The following is a 22,241-nucleotide window of genomic DNA, read 5'->3' on the forward strand; positions in this document are numbered from 1 at the left end:
TTGAATTTCGATATCTCAGCTCTGGAAGGGTCTAGAGCCTCCATTGTTGCACTCAGGTCTAAGTCTCATGGCCCTCTATCAGAATCCAGAGTTTTGAGAAGATTGGGGATACTAAATTTTTCGCCCAAAAAAAAAAAAACGTAAAGGGGTAACACTGTCGTTTTTTTTCGGGTCGAAATTTTGAATTTCGATATCTCAGCTCTGGAAGGGTCTAGAGCCTCCATTGTTGCACTCAGGTCTAAGTCTCATGGCCCTCTATCAGAATCCAGAGTTTTGAGAAGATTGGGGATACTTAATTTTTCGCCCAAAAAAAAAACGTAAGGGGTAACACTGTCATTTTTTTTTTTCGGGTCGAAATTTTGAGTTTCGATATCTCAGCACTGGAAGGGTCTAAACCTCCATTGTTGCACTCAGGTCTATGTCTCATGGCCCTCTATCAGAATCCAGAGTTTTGAGAAGATTGGGGATACAAAATTTTTCGCCCCAAAAAAAAAAAGGGGTAACACTGTCATTTTTTTTTTCGGGTCGAAATTTTGAATTTCGATATCTCAGCTCTGGAAGGGTCTAGAGCCTCCATTGTTGCACTCAGGTGTATGTCTCATGGCCCTCTATCAGAATTCAGAGTTTTGAGAAGATTGGGGATACTTAATTTTTCGCCCCAAAAAAAAAAACGTAAGGGGTAACACTGTCGTTTTTTTTTCTGGTCGAAATTTTGAATTTCGATATCTCAGCTCTGGAAGGGTCTAGAGCCTCCATTGTTGCACTCAGGTCTAAGTCTCATGGCCCTCTATCAGAATCCAGAGTTTTGAGAAGATTGGGGATACTTAATTTTTCGCCCAAAAAAAAAAAACGTAAGGGGTAACACTGTCATTATTTTTCGGGTCGAAATTTTGAGTTTCGATATCTCAGCACTGGAAGGGTCTAGAGCCTCCATTGTGTCACTCAGGTCTATGTCTCATGGCCCTCTATCAGAATCCAGAGTTTTGAGAAGATTGGGGATACTAAATTTTTCGCCCAAAAAAAAAAAACTTAAGGGGTAACACTGTCGTTTTTTTTTCTGGTCGAAATTTTGAATTTCGATATCTCAGCTCTGGAAGGGTCTAGAGCCTCCATTGTTGCACTCAGGTCTAAGTCTCGTGGCCCTCTACCAGAATCCAGAGTTTTGAGAAGATTGGGGATACTTAATTGTTTGCCCCCCAAAAAAAAACGTAAGGGGTAACACTGTCGTTTTTTTTTTTTCAGGTCGAAATTTTTAATTTCGATATCTCAGCTCTGGAAGGGTCTAGAGCCTCCATTGTTGCACTCAGGTCTAAGTCTCATGGCCCTCTATCAGAATCCAGAGTTTTGAGAAGATTGGGGATACAAAATTTTTCGCCCCCCCAAATAAAGGGGGTAACACTGTCGTTTTTTTTTTTCGGGTCGAAATTTTGAATTTCGATAGCTCAGCTCTGGAAGGGTCTAGAGCCTCCAATGTTGCACTCAGGTCTATGTCTCATGGCCCTCTATCAGAATTCAGAGTTTTGAGAAGATTGGGGATACTTAATTTTTCGCCCAAAAAAAAAAATGTAAGGGGTAACACTGTCGTTTTTTTTTCTGGTTGAAATTTTGATTTTCGATATCTCAGCTCTGGAAGGGTCTAGAGCCTCCATTGTTGCACTCAGGTCTAAGTCTCATGGCCCTCTATCAGAATCCAGAGTTTTGAGAAGATTGGGGATACTTAATTTTTCGCCCAAAAAAAAAACATAAGGGGTAACACTGTCGTTTTTTTTCTGGTCGAAATTTTGAGTTTCGACATCTCAGCTCTGGAAGGGTCTAGAGCCTCCATTGTTGCACTCAGGTCTATGTGTCATGGCCCTCTATCAGAATCCAGAGTTTTGAGAAGATTGGGGATACTTAATTTTTCGCCCAAAAAAAAAAAAAACGTAAGGGGTAACACTGTCGTTTTTTTTTTCTGGTCGAAATTTTGATTTTCGATATCTCAGCTCTAGAAGGGTCTAGAGCCTCCATTTTTGCACTCAGGTTTAAGTCTCATGGCCCTCTATCAGAATCCAGAGTTTTGAGAAGATTGGAGAAACTTCATTTTTAACCTGAAAAAAAAAAACGAAAGGGGTACCACTGTCGTTTTTTTTTTTTCGGGTCGAAATTTTGAGTTTTGATATCTCAGTTCTGGAAGGGTCTAGAGCCTCCATTTTTGCACTCAAGTCTAAGTCTCATGGCCCTCTATCAGAATCCAGAGTTTTGAGAAGATTGGGGATACTAAATTTTTCGCCCAAAAAAAAAAAAACGTAAGGGGTAACACTGTCGTTTTTTTTTTTGCGTCGAAATTTTGAGTTTAGATATCTCAGCACTGGAAGGGTCTAGAGCCTCCATTGTTGCACTCAGGTCTATGTCTCATGGCCCTCTATCAGAATCCAGAGTTTTGAGAAGATTGGGGATACTTAATTTTTCGCCCAAAAAAAAAAACGTAAGGGGTGACACTGTCGTTTTTTTTACGGGTCGAAATTTTGATTTTCGATATCTCATCTCTGGAAGGGTTTAGAGCCTCCATTGTTGCACTCAGGTCTAAGTCTCATGGCCCTCTATCAGAATCCAGAGTTTTGAGAAGATTGGGGATACTAAATTTTTCGGCCAAAAAAAAAAAAACGTAAGGGGTAACACTGTCGTTTTTTTTTTTTGGGTCGAAATTTGATTTTCGATATCTCAGCTCTGGAAGGGTCTAGAGCCTCCATTGTTGCACTCAGGTCTATGTCTCATGGCCCTCTATCAGAATCCAGAGTTTTGAGAAGATTGGGGATACTTAATTTTTCACCCCCCCCAAAAAAAAACGTAAGGGGTAACACTGTCGTTTTTTTTTTTCTGGTCGAAATTTTGAATTTCGATATCTCAGCTCTGGAAGGGTCTAGAGCCTCCATTGTTGCACTCAGGTCTAAGTCTCATGGCCCTCTATCAGAATCCAGAGTTTTGAGAAGATTGGGGATACTAAATTTTTCGCCCAAAAAAAAAAAAAACGTAAAGGGGTAACACTGTCGTTTTTTTTCGGGTCGAAATTTTGAATTTCGATATCTCAGCTCTGGAAGGGTCTAGAGCCTCCATTGTTGCACTCAGGTCTAAGTCTCATGGCCCTCTATCAGAATCCAGAGTTTTGAGAAGATTGGGGATACTTAATTTTTCGCCCAAAAAAAAAACGTAAGGGGTAACACTGTCATTTTTTTTTTTCGGGTCGAAATTTTGAGTTTCGATATCTCAGCACTGGAAGGGTCTAGAGCCTCCATTGTTGCACTCAGGTCTATGTCTCATGGCCCTCTATCAGAATCCAGAGTTTTGAGAAGATTGGGGATACTTAATTTTTCGCCCAAAAAAAAAAACTTAAGGGGTAACACCGTCGTTTTTTTTTTGGTCGAAATGTTGAATTTCGATATCTCAGCTCTGGAAGGGTCTAGAGCCTCCATTGTTGCACTCAGGTCTATGTCTCATGGCCCTCTATCAGAATCCAGAGTTTTGAGAAGATTGGGGATACTTAATTTTTCGCCCAAAAAAAAAACGTAAGGGGTAACAATGTCGTTTTTTTTTTCGGGTCGAAATTTAGATTTTCGATATCTCAGCTCTGGAAGGGTTTAGAGCCTCCATTGTTGCACTCAAGTCTATGTCTCATGGCCCTCTTCAAGTAAATGTACTCCGATACTGTCCGGCTCTTTTTTTCCGGTGTCCCCCAGCTCCTCGTTTAAGCAAAAGGTACTTTAAAACAACGTATTACATCGACGTTAAACCACGTTAACCGTGTTAACCATAACCTTTTAAATACTCGACCTAGTTCCGTTGTTTAGCAACGAGAAGAAACTCCTGTAACTTCAGTGCCCAACCCATCACGACATGGTCCACTTTGGAAAACGTGTAGATGTCACGGTTTAACTGCAGTGATAGTTTAAACTCAAAACCATAAATAGGGCTATACTGCCCTCTTGTGTCAAATTCTTTCTATATTTATTTTTACAACAAATAACCCGCAATAAAAATCCATCCAATACAACTTTGAACTCAACACATTCAGTGGCTCAGTTGATAAAGCGTTGGGCTTCAATCAAGAAGACCTGAGTTCAAATCCCAGTCTTGCTTACATTAAATTGTTGTGATTTTATCAAACAAAGTGGCCAAAACAACATTTCTCCAGCCGACAAGACGTGAAATAATCACTTTGGTCCACTTTGGAAAACGTGTAGATGTTACGGTTTCACTCCCTCAAACTAGAAACTTACACTTAAACTGAAACTTAAACTTACCATAACGACCTATTGGTTTTTGACATTTTGACACCAACGACCTATTGGACCTAACGACTTTTTGGTTTAAGTGCTATAACACGCTTTGATGATTGGGCTGGGTTTGCCTGAACTTTTCTCCCAAACTATACAGTAAAATGACTTTTGATCGCTCTCTCTCTTCTCTCTCTCTCTCTCTCTCTCTCTCTCTCTCTCTCTCTCTCTCTCTCTCTCTCTCTCTCTTCTGAACTGCGAATGTCAAATTTGCATCACAGACAAATGGTTTAATTAAAATATAGTTCATACTGTATATAGAAATGGCTGGCGATATAAACATTAAATTCAACAAAAAAAAATGCTAAATAAATTTATCGATAATTAATATTAATATTCAATTTAATTTACATTAATAAAGTAGGCAATAATAATGTATAATAAAAAAATCTAATTATATATATATATATATATATATATATATACATTCATAAACATTCATAATTAACAATTAAATGTAAAAAAAATGATGTATGATAATTAACATTATCATGAGCATGAATAAATTAAATCTTTAAAAATAAAATTTAAATTAATGTAAATCATATAGGCCGACAAACATTAAAATAATAATAAAAAATGAAAAAGTCATGTTTTTTAAAAATATATATTTTTTTTGTCTCCGAATAAGATGGAAAATAGCAGAAAGTAGTGTCTAAAAAACGTAAATATTAACAATAAAAATGTATGATAATGTTTAATAATATGAACATGAATACATTATAATTGGAATAATTAATATTTTAGCCTAGAAACATTACAATAACAACAAACAAACAATATTAAAAGTCATGTGTTAAGAAAAGATCATGAAATTGTATTATTTGTGTCCTAATACGATGGAAAATATCAGGCAAAAGAGTCAAAATCAATTTTGGCGTCCTTCAGCACCCATACCGTAACTGCAGGATTTGACGCGCATGCAAAAAAAAAAAATGTGCGGCTAGCTTGACCGTGTATTTTCCACGCGCAGCCCACTTGACCGCAGTGTTCTAAGCGCGAACACCCGACGTGCATATGTACTAAAACCTCCTGCATGGACTGGCAGCAGTCTTCGCTGCCTACTTTGTCTTTAACTTGCAATATCCAGCAGAAGTCGCAAGCACACTTGAATTGCTTCAGAGGTGTGTTTAAACATGACACTGTCATGAAAATGATTATAGCAATTATGGAGGTATATTTGATTTAAATCAACTTAATGCCTGTGACAGTGCGATTTGTAGTTGTAGAGAAAATCCACACATTACACACACACACACACACACACATCAAGAAACGTGAAGTTGTGGAGGAATTTTGCACATGCTCAAATCAGTATGTGAATTTACCCAAATCATTTTAAGCGAACTTAAAATACAATTGTGCATCATTTCATAAAGTTCATATACGTTTATGAAATGAAATGCACAATTGTATTTTAAGTTCACGCTGAAACTACATTTTTCTTTTTCTTTTTTAAATAATCCATTAAACTTGCTGAGAAATGATTGTGTGAACTAAAATGAGCAGTATACATATACAAGACATATACAAGAAATATTCTTCAAGGTTGCAACTCTCATTGGATGAATTCACATATTGATTTACAGTTGTTCATAAATTTCTCCACAACTTCACATTTCTTGACGCTGGTGTATAAATGCGTTTCACACCAAATCACTGCAGCAACTGTATCAAAAATGTGAGCGTACAAGTTCATTAAAGGGATAGTTCACTTTGAAATTAATTTTTGATATGTTTTAGCTTACCTCAAGGGCATCCAAGATGTAGGTGTCTTTGTTTCCACAGTATTTTCCATTTTGATATATTTTTAGGTCAAACCGTTCCTGTCTGTCAGTCATATAATGGAGGTGTATGGTCACCACTTCAAAGAGCATGCACAGAAAAGTCTAAATTAAACTAGATTCAATGACTCATAAATGTAAGTACACATTGATGGCCTAAGACATGAAACGAGTGGTTTGTGTGAGAAAACGAACAGTATTTGTATCGTTTTTACCTCTTGTAACCACAGCCGTATCCAACTGATCTGACGGCACGGGCGCTTTGGTCTGCACAAGCCCCGGAAGTGATCTCTTGTGCATGTACACACATTGTTTACACAGATTTTAGAAGTTTAACTTTTCACTGTGAAGATCTAAACATTTTTAGATGTACAGGAAATCGCAATGGAAGACGATTTCGATATTTAGATCTTCACAGTGAAAGGTAAAACTTCCGAAATCTGTGTAAACAATGAGTGACGCACATGCACGAGAGATCACTTCCGGGGCTTTCTGGCGCGCTTGCGCAGATAGAAGCGGCCTCGCCCTCGCCCTCAGAGTACTTGGACGTCACTGCGATTACACAAGGTAAAAACGATATTAATACCGTTTGTTTTCTCTCACAAACCGCTCGTTTCGTGTCTTAGGCCATCAATGTGTACTTACATTTACAAGTCATTCAATCATGTTTAATTTGGACTTCTCTGTGCATGCTCTTTGAGGTGGGCCCCATAAATCTCCATTATATGATGCATAGACAACGACGGTTTGTTCTTAAAAATATCAAAATTGAAAATACTGTGGAAACAAAGACACCTACATCTTGGATGCCCTTGAGGTAAGCTAAAACATCAAAAGGAATTTGAGATGGTGTAATTTGGGAGAGAAAAAATGTTTACAAGCTTGCAACTCTTAAAATATTTCTCTCTTTGGCTTCAAATTTACTGATACACATGCATGGCTTTTGTCTATAACTACAAATCACACTGTCACAGGCGTTCAGTTGATTTGAATCAAATATACCTCCATTAGTAATGACGAAAACGAACAGTATTTATGTTGTTTTTACCTCTTGTAATCACAGCCACGTTCAAGTGATCTAAGGGCACGGGCGCTTTGTGGCTGTGGCTACATGAGGTAAAAACGATATAAATACTGTTCATTTTCTCACACAAACCGCTCGTTTCGTGTCTTAGGCCATCAATGTGTACTTGCATTTACGAGTCATTAAATCATGTTTAATTTGGACTTCTCTGTGCATGCTCTTTGAGGTGGTGACAATAGACCTCCATTACATGACTGACAGACAGATATCAAAATTGAAAATACTGTGGAAACAAAGACACCTACATCTTGGATACCCTTGAGGTAAGCTAAAACATACCAAAAATGTATATCAAAGTGAACTATCCCTGTAATGTTTCATGTCATGGTAATGACCATGTCATATCAGTCTTAAATGTTATCTGATAAGTGTGTTTCCCTCCCTGTTTTCAGAGCCTTTTGCAGCATCCCCAGATGGGCAGGCAGAGAAAAAAACGTCCAAAATGTGCATTGTGGACTCGTTTTCTCATTAGTTTTAAGAGAAAATAAAAATATATATTTAAAAAAAAAGTGTTTTGTTTTTCTTTGCAGAAGTCTGAAAGAGGACATTAAAGTTACAATATTTAATTGTAATATTTACAATATGCTGTCCTATGAAATTACAGAAAATACCTAAAATTACAGGAAATTCCTGGCTACTGAGTTGCCGTAAATATAACATTTTGCTGTAAAATTTACAGTATTCTATCCAGTATCTTGTTGTAGTTATTTTACAATAGCAGTCCTGTATACTGTTTACAGTAAATTTATGGCAACTATTAGCCAGGAATTTCCTGTAAAATTACAAGAAATTTCTAACAGTGCATGCTAATGTTATGTGTATTTTTATTTTTATTTATGTTTAGATTTCTTCTCACATTTGAGCATGGAAGTCTGAAAACCTGATGGCTAAATTTCTACAGATACCATTTCATCAAGTTATTAAAATATAGACTTGTTATGAAAAAAAATATCTTATGTAAGTAGTACAACTGTAACTTAATGACTTCTGGCTACTCAGATAAGGATTATTTTTAAAGGCAAGGAAGGTAAGTTTGAGAAATTAGCAGAAAACTGCTGGATTTAGAAATTATTTAGAGCAAGTGTTTACCAGCACCGAGCAGAGAGGAGCGCAGTCCATGGAGTGACGTCACCTTTTTTTGCCTTGTTTGCCTGTGCTGACTGTATGTACAGGTGGTACTGCTCTTTCTCTGCCATAATTGCAAGACTTCCTAGCTTCCGGCCGGTGCGTGCCTCTCCTCTTTCGAAATGAGCGAGTCAACAGGGTGCGCACATGTGGGCAGCTCCTGTAGCAGCAGGGGTGGTACTGTAGCCATGGTAGCAAAGAAGAGTGACAGTCGCCCAGCCAATCATTGCAATGTGTTCCAAATGGAAAGAGTATCTGTGTTTATTGCAGCTCTGAGAGGATTACAGACACTCGATTTTTCAAAGTACTTACATTTTAGATATGTATTGGTATATAAAGACAGTTTAAACAAATTTGGGAATAAGTGTTTTAGAAACAAACTGCCTAACCTGCCTTTAAAATTACAATATGTACACTCTAAAAAATGCTGGGTTGTTTTAACCCAATTTTGGGTCAAATATGGACAAACCCGAAATGTTGGGTTAAAAATGTAATGTAAAAATTTAACCCAACGGCTGGGTTAGTCCATATTTGACCCAAAGTTGGGTTAAAACAACCCAGCATTTTTTAGAGTGTAGGAATTTTTCACCACAAGAGGGCGCACTTACCAACAATAACAAATTGTTGAGCGTTGAGTGATGGGAGTATCATTTTCACTATCCAAGATGTTGTGGAATTAATGAATCATTCTCTGCACATCTGATTGCACAATTTTTATGTCACCACAATGATTTAATTGTAATGAATTAAGATATTTGTTGAATTATTTGTTGAGTTAATGCTGCGCAGTTTTACGTGTTTATGGTTAATGCTGTGTTGTTTTTTTCGTGTTCAAACCAATCGTACTCAAAGTAAATTTGAACGAACATTAGCAAGTAATGGCTAAATCAGTCCCTCCAGGATTTCGCGATGTCGCGATCGCAACTATTAACGCAACTTCAACAAATCCACGTGAATTCAGTGCGCCTTGCAATTTTGAAAAATCACCGCAACTTTTCTGCAACTTTGACGAATCATCGCGCCGCGGTCTCCTGCAAAGCGTCGTAATACGTCAGCAAACTCACTTGTTTTGTTCAGAAGACGCAGCAGATGTGGACTGCCAACGTCTCACATTTAAGCTACCTACAAAAATAACAGAAAAGGCCAATGTTGCCAACTTAGTCTTTGTCGCTATATTTAGTGATATAAAAAGCGACTAGAGACAAATCTAGCGGCTTTTTGGACAAACCTCAGTAACTAAATGTTGCCAGCACAATCCTGCGAGCGCGAGGTTTGCTTTCTCCCTGCCGTCACACCTCTCTCTGCGTCCCTGTTCAGTGAACGGCTGCAGTAGAGGATGAGCAGTGTTGTTTCCACGGACTTATCACTTATCTGCTTCTCTTTTGTTTTATATTTAAAGAATTGAGTTTGACCATTTTATTTTCCTTTCTTTTCTTGTGTTTATCACTTGTAATAGGCTACTCACTATCACAGTGCATTAGTTCACCCAGTTCCCGAACTCTCTCAATTCAGAAAATTTTACACATAAAAAATAGCTAGCCGACTCGTTCTATTGTCTGACAAAAAAAAAATTAAGCTTTATTGGATATGCGGCTATATTATATTATATTAGCTATATTAAAATACATTATCAAACATTTGGTTTTTCCACCATTTAACTTTAGTGGCTATTCCTAAAACTGTATTTTGCACTTTATTAGTATTGGCATCTTTCAACATAAATGCTGCTTAATGTTTGTGAGGTTCTGCACATTGACTTTTTTGCAGGTGCAGATCTTGTTTAAAAAAAAAAACGAAGCTTAGTTTGTTAGGTTTTGCTGTGTCTTCAAATCGTTTGTTTTGCCTTTTATGGTTACTAATGGTTAGTTAGTTTGTTCGTGTGTTACAAAGTGTGTGACTTTGTCTCTTAAGTCAATTCTGGACTACAATAAAGCAGATGCAGATGATAAACAGTGTTTTCTGTGGGACATAATAAGTCCCTTTGGGGTGGACTTTGGACTTTTCTCTCTTAGTAAACCTATAACATGCACACAAAAATATAACAACACAATAAAGGAAAGGGGAAAAGCCAAAAAGCATAATATGGGCATTTTAAGTAAAAATCTATCTATCTTTGCCGTTTTAACCTATAAAAACATGCAGAAGAACATCGCAACTTTTATCGCAACTTTTTAAAAAAGCGGCCGCAACATCAGGCATTTTAGGCCGCAACAATCACAAAAAAGGCCCGCGAAATCCTGGAGGGACTGCTAAATATTGTTTAACAACACATATCCGATTGGATTTAATTGCACTGCCATAATCTCGGTCAAAACACAAGTGATAAAAAGCATTACCAAAGTACAAAGAGCAATATAACTGAATTTTCATTAGCATAACGGTCACTTGATAGTTTTTGAGGTGAATCAACACGCATAATGATTGATTTGTCACATCTTATAAGCCTCACATTGTTTATAAGTGATACTATCGACAGTTGCATGTGTTGCAAGGAAACACATCATTTTGTTTTATGTACATTTGCTCACCTGTCTAATAAAGTATATGCAACAGCGGTGTTGCTCCAAGTTAGCTCGAAAATGCCATTCCGATATTGATCCACATTTTAGTTCTCCTATATCTCAAAGTCTGCTTGCCATGGTCCATAATGTTTGAACGAAACAACAACAGCGTGCAGCTAAACGTTACGCACTACGAAGTTGTCCACGTCTGTCGCCATAGTTACGTCATGGCTAGAAACCGAGGAAAGTGTGGATATTGCGTCATTGACAGGCGACTTTTTTTTATTTCCGGCACGGCCACTTATTTAACATTTGAATTTCTATGAAATAAACATAAATAAATAAATAAAAAGTCTTTGGAGACTTTTGGGATGTTGTAAGTACTAGGGGTGTAACGGTACATGTATTCGTATTGAACCGTTTCGGTTCGAGGCTTCCGGTTCGGTACGCATACAAACCGAACGATTGCTTGGACCATTTTTCCTGCCGGCAAAATTCGTGCTGGCGCGGCCAACACAACGTTGCGCAACATCCAAACGGCAAGGGCAATGAAAGCAGAACAAAACTGCGCTACTCGTTATGTGCTTCACGGATCATTTATCAGTTCGGACCAGCAACATCTGTGCAGCGCGAGCCGATCTCGATCAAGCAACAATGTTACCACACCGCGCTAAGAGATGCGGTAAAGAAAACATTTGAATTCACCACTGAGGTAATAACGTCGCTGCGAGATCTAGTGAGAGGCATTCACATTTCTCTGTTATTAACCGTAGATCTCTATTAGATCAAACAGCGCTGACGTGGAAATCAGGAGAAACATTATGCCGTGAATGAACTAGTACTTTACGTCCACAGACCACAACATTCACCATGGATTTAATATAGAAACACTAACTGGAACCAGTTTGGCTGGAATGGTGAAATGCTTTCAAGTACTTCACACATCTTTTTCCAGCACTTCAAAATTCAAATATTATATAAATAAATATACATTTAAATGTTATTTTTTAATGTGATGACCACAACATTATTTGTTCATCCTTCAAAGATGACCCCCATTTATAAACCTGAAAGTTTCAAGATCTAGGAAAACTCACACTTATTTAAAAATATTTTTTCTTTAAACAAATAGGAAATTTCTCTGGCATTTCTTTCTTTTTGCTGTATCGAAAACGTACCGAACCGTGACTTTAAAACCGAGGTACGTACCGAACCGTGATTTTTGTGTACCGTTACACCCCTAGTAAGTACACAACAGCAGGAAATATATCACACTGTGCAAGTGATTTTCGGATATTTTATTACAAAATATGGACCAACATATTGTGCCTTTAATAGATTTGAAAAGAAAACAACACATCATCCAAACAAACCGCAGTATTAGGAATCAAAGATTAACTTTTAAACAAGATCATTTTATCTTTATATGTGAAATAACTTATTCAGTGCGATGAGCCAGGATAATCAGCCAGGATTCACCAATGTAAATATTGTATCCACTAAAGCAACTCAAAACTCCCAAACTCTTTTGTTGATTATAATCCAACAAAAGAACAACCATATTATCTTACCAAATGAAATGCAATTTTGCACAGTCCCAAATTACCTGTTTGTAGATGTGTATGCTAACAAATCCATGATGAAACACATCATCACACAACCACAGAATCTAAAAAAACATCTCAGTTACATTCATTATCAAGTCCAATGCCAGTGTGCCAGTGTGGCGGTCTGAAAAAAAAAAAACGACAGCAGTGGCGGGGCTTTACATGTTAATAAGGAGCGCTGTGCTAATGGTGTGGTTGTTTGTCTGACCCTGAGCTGGTGGGACGGCACAAAGGGACCACCAGTGTCTGCATACTAATCCTGCAGGTGCAGCGGAGATGGGGACTCCCGCGCAGGCCAACTGGTTACATTACCACCGCATGACTGGAGGCGGAGACCACAGGGTATCAGAAAAGAGCTCCACATGTGGCTAACTGGAGTTCCATCACAGCAATTCATAGCAGATTACATTTGGCAATGCAACGTTTGAGCGACACGCTGTACAATGACCTGACAGCATTACAGCACTTCAGATCAAGGGATGCAATCGTCAGCAGGCACTCCAAACTAAACTACTCTCAAAATTTGCCGTGATGACGTGCTCTCCACCTGCGAGGCAAACGCTTTTGGGTAAATCTTACGAAAAAAGGTACTTGAAGAAGAGAATCAAAGCCATGTGTTTCTGTCAAGAGTGGAACTCTACTGTCCGCATGACTTTACCCACAGAAACTAATCACACTTCTGTTCAGTGGTGGCTCAAGTGCTGCTTGTTCACTGTCAAATGAAGCTGTTCAGAAAGTTCCATTCTGTCACCATTTAATCACTCTGACGTTCTTTCTTTTATCTTCGAAACACTAATGACAATGTTTTTATTGCAATCTTTCTTGGCCGTCCATTGAAATTCTATTCACCCAAAACTCTGATGATTAAAAACGTTCATAAAGAGTAATATAAATCCATATGAATCAAGCGGTTTAGTCGTTCGAAGCGACATGATCACATTATATGATGAACAGATTTAATTTAAGCTCTTATTCACACATTTTTCTTTATTTTTTTGGGCGAACTACCCCTTCAACAGTTTTCAGCCACATTACTGGTGCGGAGACCTAGAGGGCAAAACATCCATAGAACTGCAGGAAATGACTGTCAATTTTCCATCTGTTTCAAGCAATGAATGTTTAGATCACCTCTAAAAAGTAAAATGAAGATAAGTATTTCTATCATTGAAGACAGGGACACAAAACCGATTGGCATGGCTTAATGTACTAAGACAATATTCAAATTTAGTATAGATCTTATGGATGATGATGGCGAGCAGATGAGCCAATTATATGAATGCAAATGCACTTAATTGCATGATAAGCAATTTCTTTACAATGCTTTTCTGTGGGAAAACAGTTAACGTTTAACATGTTGTGTTCATATTCGTGGTACATCTGTACAATTGTTTTGTTGGTCCTCCAATATCACTTACGGTCTTTTCACACCTGAAATTCTTAACCCTGGGTTAACGGAATCCGGGGTTATCTTATTCATAAGATAATGAATAAGTGTATCACATACACTCCTAAACCCTGGGTTAACATTATTATTAGCATATTTGCTGTGTCAGTGTCATTGATTGGATGAACGCAGCACGTGACCTGTTTACATAGAAGCTCCAGTATTGCTGACTGTAGCCTACTATCAGTTTCAGGTTCATTTTGATTAGTTCTGGTGTGTTCTGGTATATATATATATATATATATATATATATATATATATATATATATATATATAAACCCCAGCTGTTCTCTATTTATTTTTTTCTTTGAAGTCAAAGCCTTCTAACATGATAACATTTCTTATTATCAATTTTAATTAAAAACTATTGCAGCTTAACATTTGAAAAATGTTGTTGCATCATAATGTCTTCTTCACTTACACATCAATTTAACAAGCACTAATGAAACATGAACACAAATGTTTATTATACAAGTAAATAAACAAGTAAAATAGCTAAAACCTGGAACACCAAGCCGACACACTAGCGCTGATGAAAGCCGACTGTGTTGTCGCCTCGTGTCGGACACACGAGAGCACACGATTTGAACACACGAGAGAACTTCAGCTGACCGTTAGCTAGAATGTGCGTTCTGCACCTGCGTGTAAATGAGACTGTCTATTTCTGCAGATACATTCATCTATATTCGTCATTCAAAAAGGGAAACCGACGCTGGAGGCTGCAGATACACACCGTAAACAAATCAGTGCATGCTTACCGTTCTGAATATCAATCATGCTAAACAATTTCTTTAATCCACTCCGCTCATGTTAATATTGAAATATTCGCCAAGGAACACTCAGGTAAGATGACGTAACATATGGACAGCCTTCTATCCGTACCATTTTGACTTATTTGCTTGCTGTTCTGCTATTGTTCTCCATACACAGTAAAAGAAATGGACACAGCGACCCCATTGATTTCAACTGAGAAAATTGAAGCCCGTTAAAAGCTGATAGCCAGGCGTACTGCGCAGGAGTCAATGGAGTTCTGCTACAATGGCAGCTCCCGAATGGCGGCTTCAACTTCCGGCTGATGGATAACACCCTAGTTATTCACTAAGCTGAACAGCCAATCAGAGTTCGCTCTTTCACCGAAGGCCCCACACCGATTCAACATGTCGAATCGGCCGAAACAAAGCCGAGGACCAATTTCAGCCAACGGTGCGGAACCGTGCGGAACACACTGAGAAGACTTAGTCGGCCAATGAACAAAAAACTGTCGGCTTGGTGTGTTCCAGCCCAGGCTTTAGATATTTTGGAATTCAATGTTTGTTTTGGCATAAGCTTAGCATGTCAATGCAGATATAGTTTGTTCTGAGCTTTTCTCCAACTGTATGACTGAAGAAAAAATGAATTGATAAAAAGATTCACAAAAAGGAAAGCATAAAAATGAGACTGATGTATGGGTGTGACCATCAAAATGAAAAACAGAAGTGGCAGGATGCTCTGTGGGGGATTTAGCAGTCATAGAGATTCATTAAAGATTTTTATGAAATATGCCGTGCGAAAATGCACAGGCTGCACATTTTAGTTGGCAAACATCACAAAAACTCTATGGCTGCTAAAAAAATGCAATGTTTTTTTTTTGTTTTTTTTTTTCACTTAGCCTTTTAGCATTTCACTTTTATTTAGCCATTATCAAAAAATGCTTAATTTTTGTTGAGTGTCATGCCTCTGAATTCATTGCAAAAAGAAAATGCAGAAAAACAATTTTAAGATGTTTATTTAGCATTTTCTAAACAAATTGTGGTGTTTGCCTGAGAAAAATTAAACAGGGATAGTTTCCAGAGTGTCGTTCTGCATCTGGCAAAGTGTTTTAAAGCTGTTCTTAGAGTGCTGCTATATGGTTGCTGAGGTGCTTTGTGTGGTTGCATACTAGCACAGGTCAAAAGACCCCAATACCCCTGCAGAAATGACCAGCTATTGGTCGTATTGATCGCTTTGTTGGTCATAGCTGATTTAAAATGATTTTTCCAGGCTAAACTGTTTTCTTTTGTCACTGACAATGAGCAGATTGTTGGCCAGACACTCTCTCTGCATGACCCAAACCCCTCTTAAACTGTTGCTTTGTAGCTCAAACGGAAGAGCATGGCACTAACAATGCCAAGGTTGTGGGTTCAATTCACAGGACATACAATTGATTAAAACCAATGCATACCTGTGCTTGAAAGCAATGCAAATGAATGGATAAATGGAAAAGCATATTTTGTTGCTTCTTAATAATAAAAACAATGATAATAATAATATTGATTCGTCTTTTATATAGTACTTTTCTGGGCATTCAAAGCGCTTTACATATTGAAGGGGGAAATCTCCTCAACCACCACCAATGTGCAGCATCCACCAGGATGATGCAAAACCAGCCATATTGTGCCAGAACGCCCACCACACACTAGCTTATTAGTGGAGAGGGGACAGAGTGATGAAGCCAATCAGTATATGGGGATGATTAGGAGGCCATGATGGACAGACGCCAGTGGGCAAATTTGGCCAGGATGCCAGGATTACACCCCTACTCTTTTTCCGAATGATATCCTGGGATTTTTAATGACCACAGAGAGTCAGGTACTCTGTTTAATGTCTCGACCGAATGACGGTGCTCTTTGACAGTATAGTCTCCCTCCCCATCACTACACTGTAGTGTTAGGACCCACACAGACCACAGGGTGAGCGCTCCCTACTGGCCACACTAACACCTATTCCATCAGCAACCTGGTTTTCTCAGGAGGTCTCCCATCCAGGTACTGACCAGGCTCAGCCCTGCTTAGCTTCAGTGGGCAACCAGTCTTGGGCTACCGGGTATGGCTGCTGGCACTTTTAGAGTTAAATGTCCAGTGAGTGGCGCTAAAAAGTATGTTGGGTGTTATTCAAAACAGATTAATGAGAATCTAGCAACATTTTAATTATGTTGGTTGACGACTTGTTTGTATTGTGGTAGTTTGAGTAAGTGGCGGTGTGTGGTGCCAAAAGGTTAATGTGCTAAAAGGTCAAAATGTTCACTCTAAAAAATGCTGGGTTGTTTTAACCCAGTTTTGGGGCACATATGGACAAACTCAAACATTAGGTTATTATGTAATTTAAAAATTTAACCCAATGGCTGGGTTTGTCCATATTTGACCCAAATTGGGTCATTTTTTAGAGTGTTTGATAAAAACAAATTTGCAACCATGCCATTTCAGCTGCTTTTACAAGTCTTTGATCTCTTTTATCATTTCACAGGACTCATACCTATGCGCTCTACATTACAAATGCAAAGCTGTACCAGGTGAGCTACCAAGCAGGCTCAATACATTAGAAAATACAAATATATGGAGTTTGTTATGTAGGTAGGCATGTTTCCATGAGCCTAGGTTGAAAATGCAAATGCATAGATGTTAATGTAAAACCATCAAACTAGACTAGTGTTGCAAAACAGGTTGGTGGCCAGTTGAGACACATAAACCACTTATATAGTTTTCAGCAGAAATGACTATTGCATTTTTCCCTATTTTAAAGTAAAAACAAAGAAGTAGCTCCAAAACTAATCTTAGAGACAATAAACATAATGCATCTCCATAACAAGTACCATGATATGAGATAGCATTTGTATTGTATTAGCAATAAAAATAGTCGTGCTTGTCTTAGAAAGCTATTCCTCACACAATTGAGTGTAAATTACTTGAATACTGTATTGTGAGTAGGTAATTATGGAGGCAGGGTTATGTCTAGTCCACATCTAGATGATCCCACAGAGCAGTTTCCATAGCCAGCAAAGCCGGGGAGATCAAACAAACTCTATCCAGCCCTGTGCTCACCACATCGGGGCAACAGACACCTGGCTAATGTGTCTACTGGCAGCAATCAAGAGCTGGCAGAGGGCTGCGTCTGAAAAGCTATTGTTATTCTCACTGTGCAGCAGAGCTACTATCAACTATGACCTTTCTCCAGCTCTGTAGGACACTTTAATTCAGACCTTCGGCCAAGTCTTTTCATCTCTGTGTTTCTGTCTCTGTAGCCATGATTAATCAACAAATAGAAATGTTATCAAGGCTGTTTTAACCCCATTGGTCATCAAAGCCTGAGTACAACTACCACTTCACTATAAAGCTGTTAAGAAAATCATTGTTGATCCCATATCTATCTGCACAGACAGTGATGACTTAGGCTGTGTGATAACTTAAGCAAAATAAGCTCCGATGTTTTTAGTTTTAAATCAATGTAGGTCTTATTTGCCTCAGAACCATGTGAATTGAACTGATTACCCCTTGTGTCGAACATATTAAATAAGTAATTTAATAAAGCAGCCATAATGCATTTAAATAGAGTGCAAATGTCCTTTGAGGAAACAACAGTGTGTATAGCACATTACATTGAACCTTTGCAGCACACTTTACCTTGCAGCTATTATACATAATCAGTCTAAGATTAAATCTACGCTGACAATTGTATACTGAATAAAACCTAAAACCTACCTAAAGCTGGTTATTTTTATAGTGGTTTTATTCTAAAGACCATATTTACTTTTTAAAATACATGTTTTGGGTTTTATTGTGAATGATTGCATCTTCATAATCAAAACAGGATCAAATTTGTACTATAGCTCCACCTCTGGTTTTTTGCTTGAGGCCATAACATTACATTTGTTTGAAGTCAAGTCAAAGGAAATGCAGTGCCTATAAAAATAATCATATTTAATCTAAAACACACATATCTAGGCTATATCAAAAGATGCAATCTAAACATATATTTGTGAAATCATCTTTCAAACACACATGGCCTTCAGCAAACAGCAAATTAATATATTTAAACAACGCATAGAATCCTTATCCAAAAAAAAAAAAAAAACTGCTATATTTAGTACTTCTGATTGAAAATGTCAAATTTTCTATTTGACAGTACTAGAAGATGTTGAAGTACTGAATATGTTTTGGAAGCATACAGTTCAGAACAATGCATACATTTATGGGGAAAATTAAGCACTACCTTTTCAATTATGGTTTTACATATCAGGGCATAATTTCAAACAAAATCTGGTCTTTAGCAGGTCTTAAAATTAGGTGCACAACCTCTGATGAACAACAAAATATGACAACACAGTGACATTATTTCTTGAACAATGTTTAAGCTAAAATGGAGAAGCCATGGGTGAAAAACTATTGGAAACAAGGAATTAAGAGGGTAAGTAGGAGTTAGACACTGCTAATCAAACGCCTTTGATTAATTGATCATCAGCAAGCTTGACCAACTGCATAAAAGCAGAGGTTTGGGCAGTTTGCTGGCCTAGAACATTCAGGTGTGCAATTATCTTAGAGAATAAATTATTGCAATCTGGGAAGGCTTACAAGGCCATTTCCAAAAAAAAAAAAAAAAAAAAAAAAAATGAAATCTATCATTCTGCAGTGAGGGAGGTTATTCAGAAATGAAAAACATTCAAGACAGTTGCCAATCTTCCCAGGAGTGGACATCCCAGCAAATTCACCACAAGATCAGAAAAGATCACAAAAAAATCCAAGATCTACACCTCAAACTCTGCAGTACAAATATGAACAGAATGTGTACAGAATATGAGCGCAAAGCATTTCATTTGACGTTAAGCATTTTCCTCACATAGAAACCCATTATAAGAACACTAAATGTAACTTAATGCATATTAGAATGTGCCCCTATATTATGTCAAAATAACGACTTAAAGAGCCCCTATCATAGCATTTGAAATGTTCCTATTTTTGTTTTAGGAGTTCCCAAAAACAGTTTAACATGCATGCAAGGATAAAAAACACTTTATTTGTCTTATAATATGCATTTATTTTTAACTGATTTGCTTACCGACTCCCAAATGATTTGTACAACGACTCATTTTTCCAAACCACTCCTTTGTGTGACGCTAATCGGCGGTGATTGGTCAGATGACAGACCCAATCAGTTATTGTTTGTTAGCATAACGTATAAACATATTGATAAAGCACTGCAGTACTACAAGACGCTCTGTTCTTTATGACAACTCCAATAACAGCGACAAACATTTCACATTGGAGACCTAGAAGCTGCGCTGAGCGTAACTTACACACACACACACACACATACACGCACACACACATACTGCCTCGCGCCCTGACGCTACAAAACCGTTCAAAACCCATAAAAGCAACAATTATTAATAATACTTACAGGTTGTGATTCATAGGAGGGAGCTGATCCATATACGCTGGGTAAGTAAGTTACTGAGCCCTCCTTCAGGAACAACCAGCTTGTGAATCCACATTTGAATTCATTTATGTTTTTGAACGATTCGTAATTAAAATGATGACAACACAATCGGGCTATACTGTTGTGGTATCGTTGCAAATATGAACTCTAACCACCAATTCTTCACATGCTCGTCCCTGGTAAATGAAAACAAAGTGGCTGAACTATCTTTGCATTGTAGAACACAGCGTCTTCTCGACATGATGCTATGATGATGTATTTGAATGTGTAGACTTCAAGTTTACATTTCCGTCTGCGCGCGCAGTAACTGGGCGCGGCCAAAATGTATCTACGTCACGATGTAACAGCTAATGACTCGTTTCAAAAATAATTCAATTCATAGACTCAGAGTCGACTCTCACTTTTGAAAGACAATAACTTTATATACGGTGCACTTTCAGATATAAATCTTTGCAGGATGTTTTCATTCTCTTAGAGCTATATTCCACACCATATGAACAGTAATTTTCAAAAATCCATGATAGGGGCTCTTTAAGTCATTATAACGAGATATTATGTTGTTATAACGACTTATTAAGTCGAAATAACGAGATAAGTTTTCCCTTTTTCTCACCTTGCAGTTCAGGGCTTCCGTACTACAGGCCTCAGTTGGCATGTTAAAGTTCATAACCGTTCAATTAGAAAAAGATGAATAAGTATGGCTTGTTATGGAAGGGGTCCTAGGAGAAAGCCTTTTCTCTCTAACAAGAACATGGCAACACGGCTTTGGTTTGCAAGGTTGTATCTGAACAAACCACGTGACTTCTGGAACAAAGTCCTTTGGACAGACGAGACCAAATTGGAGATGTTTGGCCATAATGCACAGCACCACTTTAGAAGAAAACCAAACAGCATTTCAACACAAACACCTAATTCCAGCTATCAAGCACAGTGGTGGATAGGAGATGATTTTTGGCTTGTTTTGCAGCAACAGGACCCGGACACCTTGCAGTCATTGAGTCCACCATGGACTCCAAGTATTAGAGAGTGAAATGAGCGGCCATCTCTTTGACAGCTAAAGCTTGGCTGAAATTGAGCTATGCAACAGGATAATTATCCCAAGTACAAAGGCAGATCTACAACAGAATGGCTGAAAAATAAAGAATCAAGGTATTGCAATATTGCAATAACCACGTAAAAGTTCAGATCCTGACCCAATTGAAATGTTGTGGCAGGACCTTATAAATTCATATAGAATATAATTACATAGTTATTGCTACTAAAGGTGGTTGTACAAGCAATTAAATCATAGGGTGTACTAAGTTTGTCACACATGGCTTCTCTATTTTAGCTTTATATTTGTTAAATAAATAATGTCATGTGTTTTTGTTCATCTGAGGTTGCATTTACCTAATATTAATATTAATGTAATCTGATACGTAAAACTATAGAATTCAAGAGGGTGTACTTTCTTTTTCACATGAAGTGTTTGCTCACCTGTACTCCTCCTGCGTGAACACAGGAATTATGGATGGCTGCAGGACAGTGATCTCCACCAGAGTCTTATTGAACTTCATCGGCTCCCCATCATCGTAAGCAATAACTGCCAACTTTTTGGGAAAAAAAAGAGAAAAATCAATTTCAATCTTTCAGAGTAAATAATATAATATAATATAATATAATATAATATAATATAATATAATATAATATAATATAATATAATATAATATAATTCAATATAATATATATTTTTTGTCATTTTTGTTGAAGTAAAAGTTATTAAAAAAAACTTTAAATAAAAAATAAATTTAATTTACTTAGAAAATTGCATTAAATTAAGACAATTTGATTGCTATTTTTCTCTTTGCAGATCATGTGTCTTGTTAATGCTTAAAAAAATATTTGAAAATGGGGTAATGTGGTATGAGTAAAAAACGTAAGTACTGTTAAAATCAGATACTCTAAGACTTTTACTCAAGCGGTATTGGGATTGGTGTCTTGCAACGGTTACACGTTATTTCATTGGTCCACTTTAGACCATCTACTAACTATAAGTAACTTTGCATGTCAACTAACTCTATTTATTTAATAGAAAATTAATACACTGTAGTAGACTGTTAAGTTAGGGTTAGCAGAATGAATGTCTGTTGAGGGACCATCAAAATTCAGTGTTAGCAGG

General features: G+C 37.5%; 1 protein-coding gene across 3 annotated transcripts in view; it reads right to left on the minus strand.

Moving 5' to 3' along the window:
• The window catches only part of pcdh15b (protocadherin-related 15b), a 310,069-nt gene that overhangs the window by 137,144 nt on the left and 150,684 nt on the right, over positions 1-22,241 (minus strand). For all 3 annotated transcript variants that reach the window (XM_089121979.1, XM_089121980.1, XM_089121981.1), the window contains one exon: positions 21,560-21,672. In XM_089121979.1, coding sequence (XP_088978105.1) covers positions 21,560-21,672 — 113 coding nt within the window. The remainder of the gene's footprint in view (positions 1-21,559; positions 21,673-22,241) is intronic.

This window comes from Pimephales promelas, chromosome 17, assembly GCF_988280905.1.
Source record: "Pimephales promelas chromosome 17, fPimPro1.hap1.1, whole genome shotgun sequence".
Classification (NCBI taxonomy): Eukaryota; Metazoa; Chordata; class Actinopteri; order Cypriniformes; family Leuciscidae; genus Pimephales; species Pimephales promelas.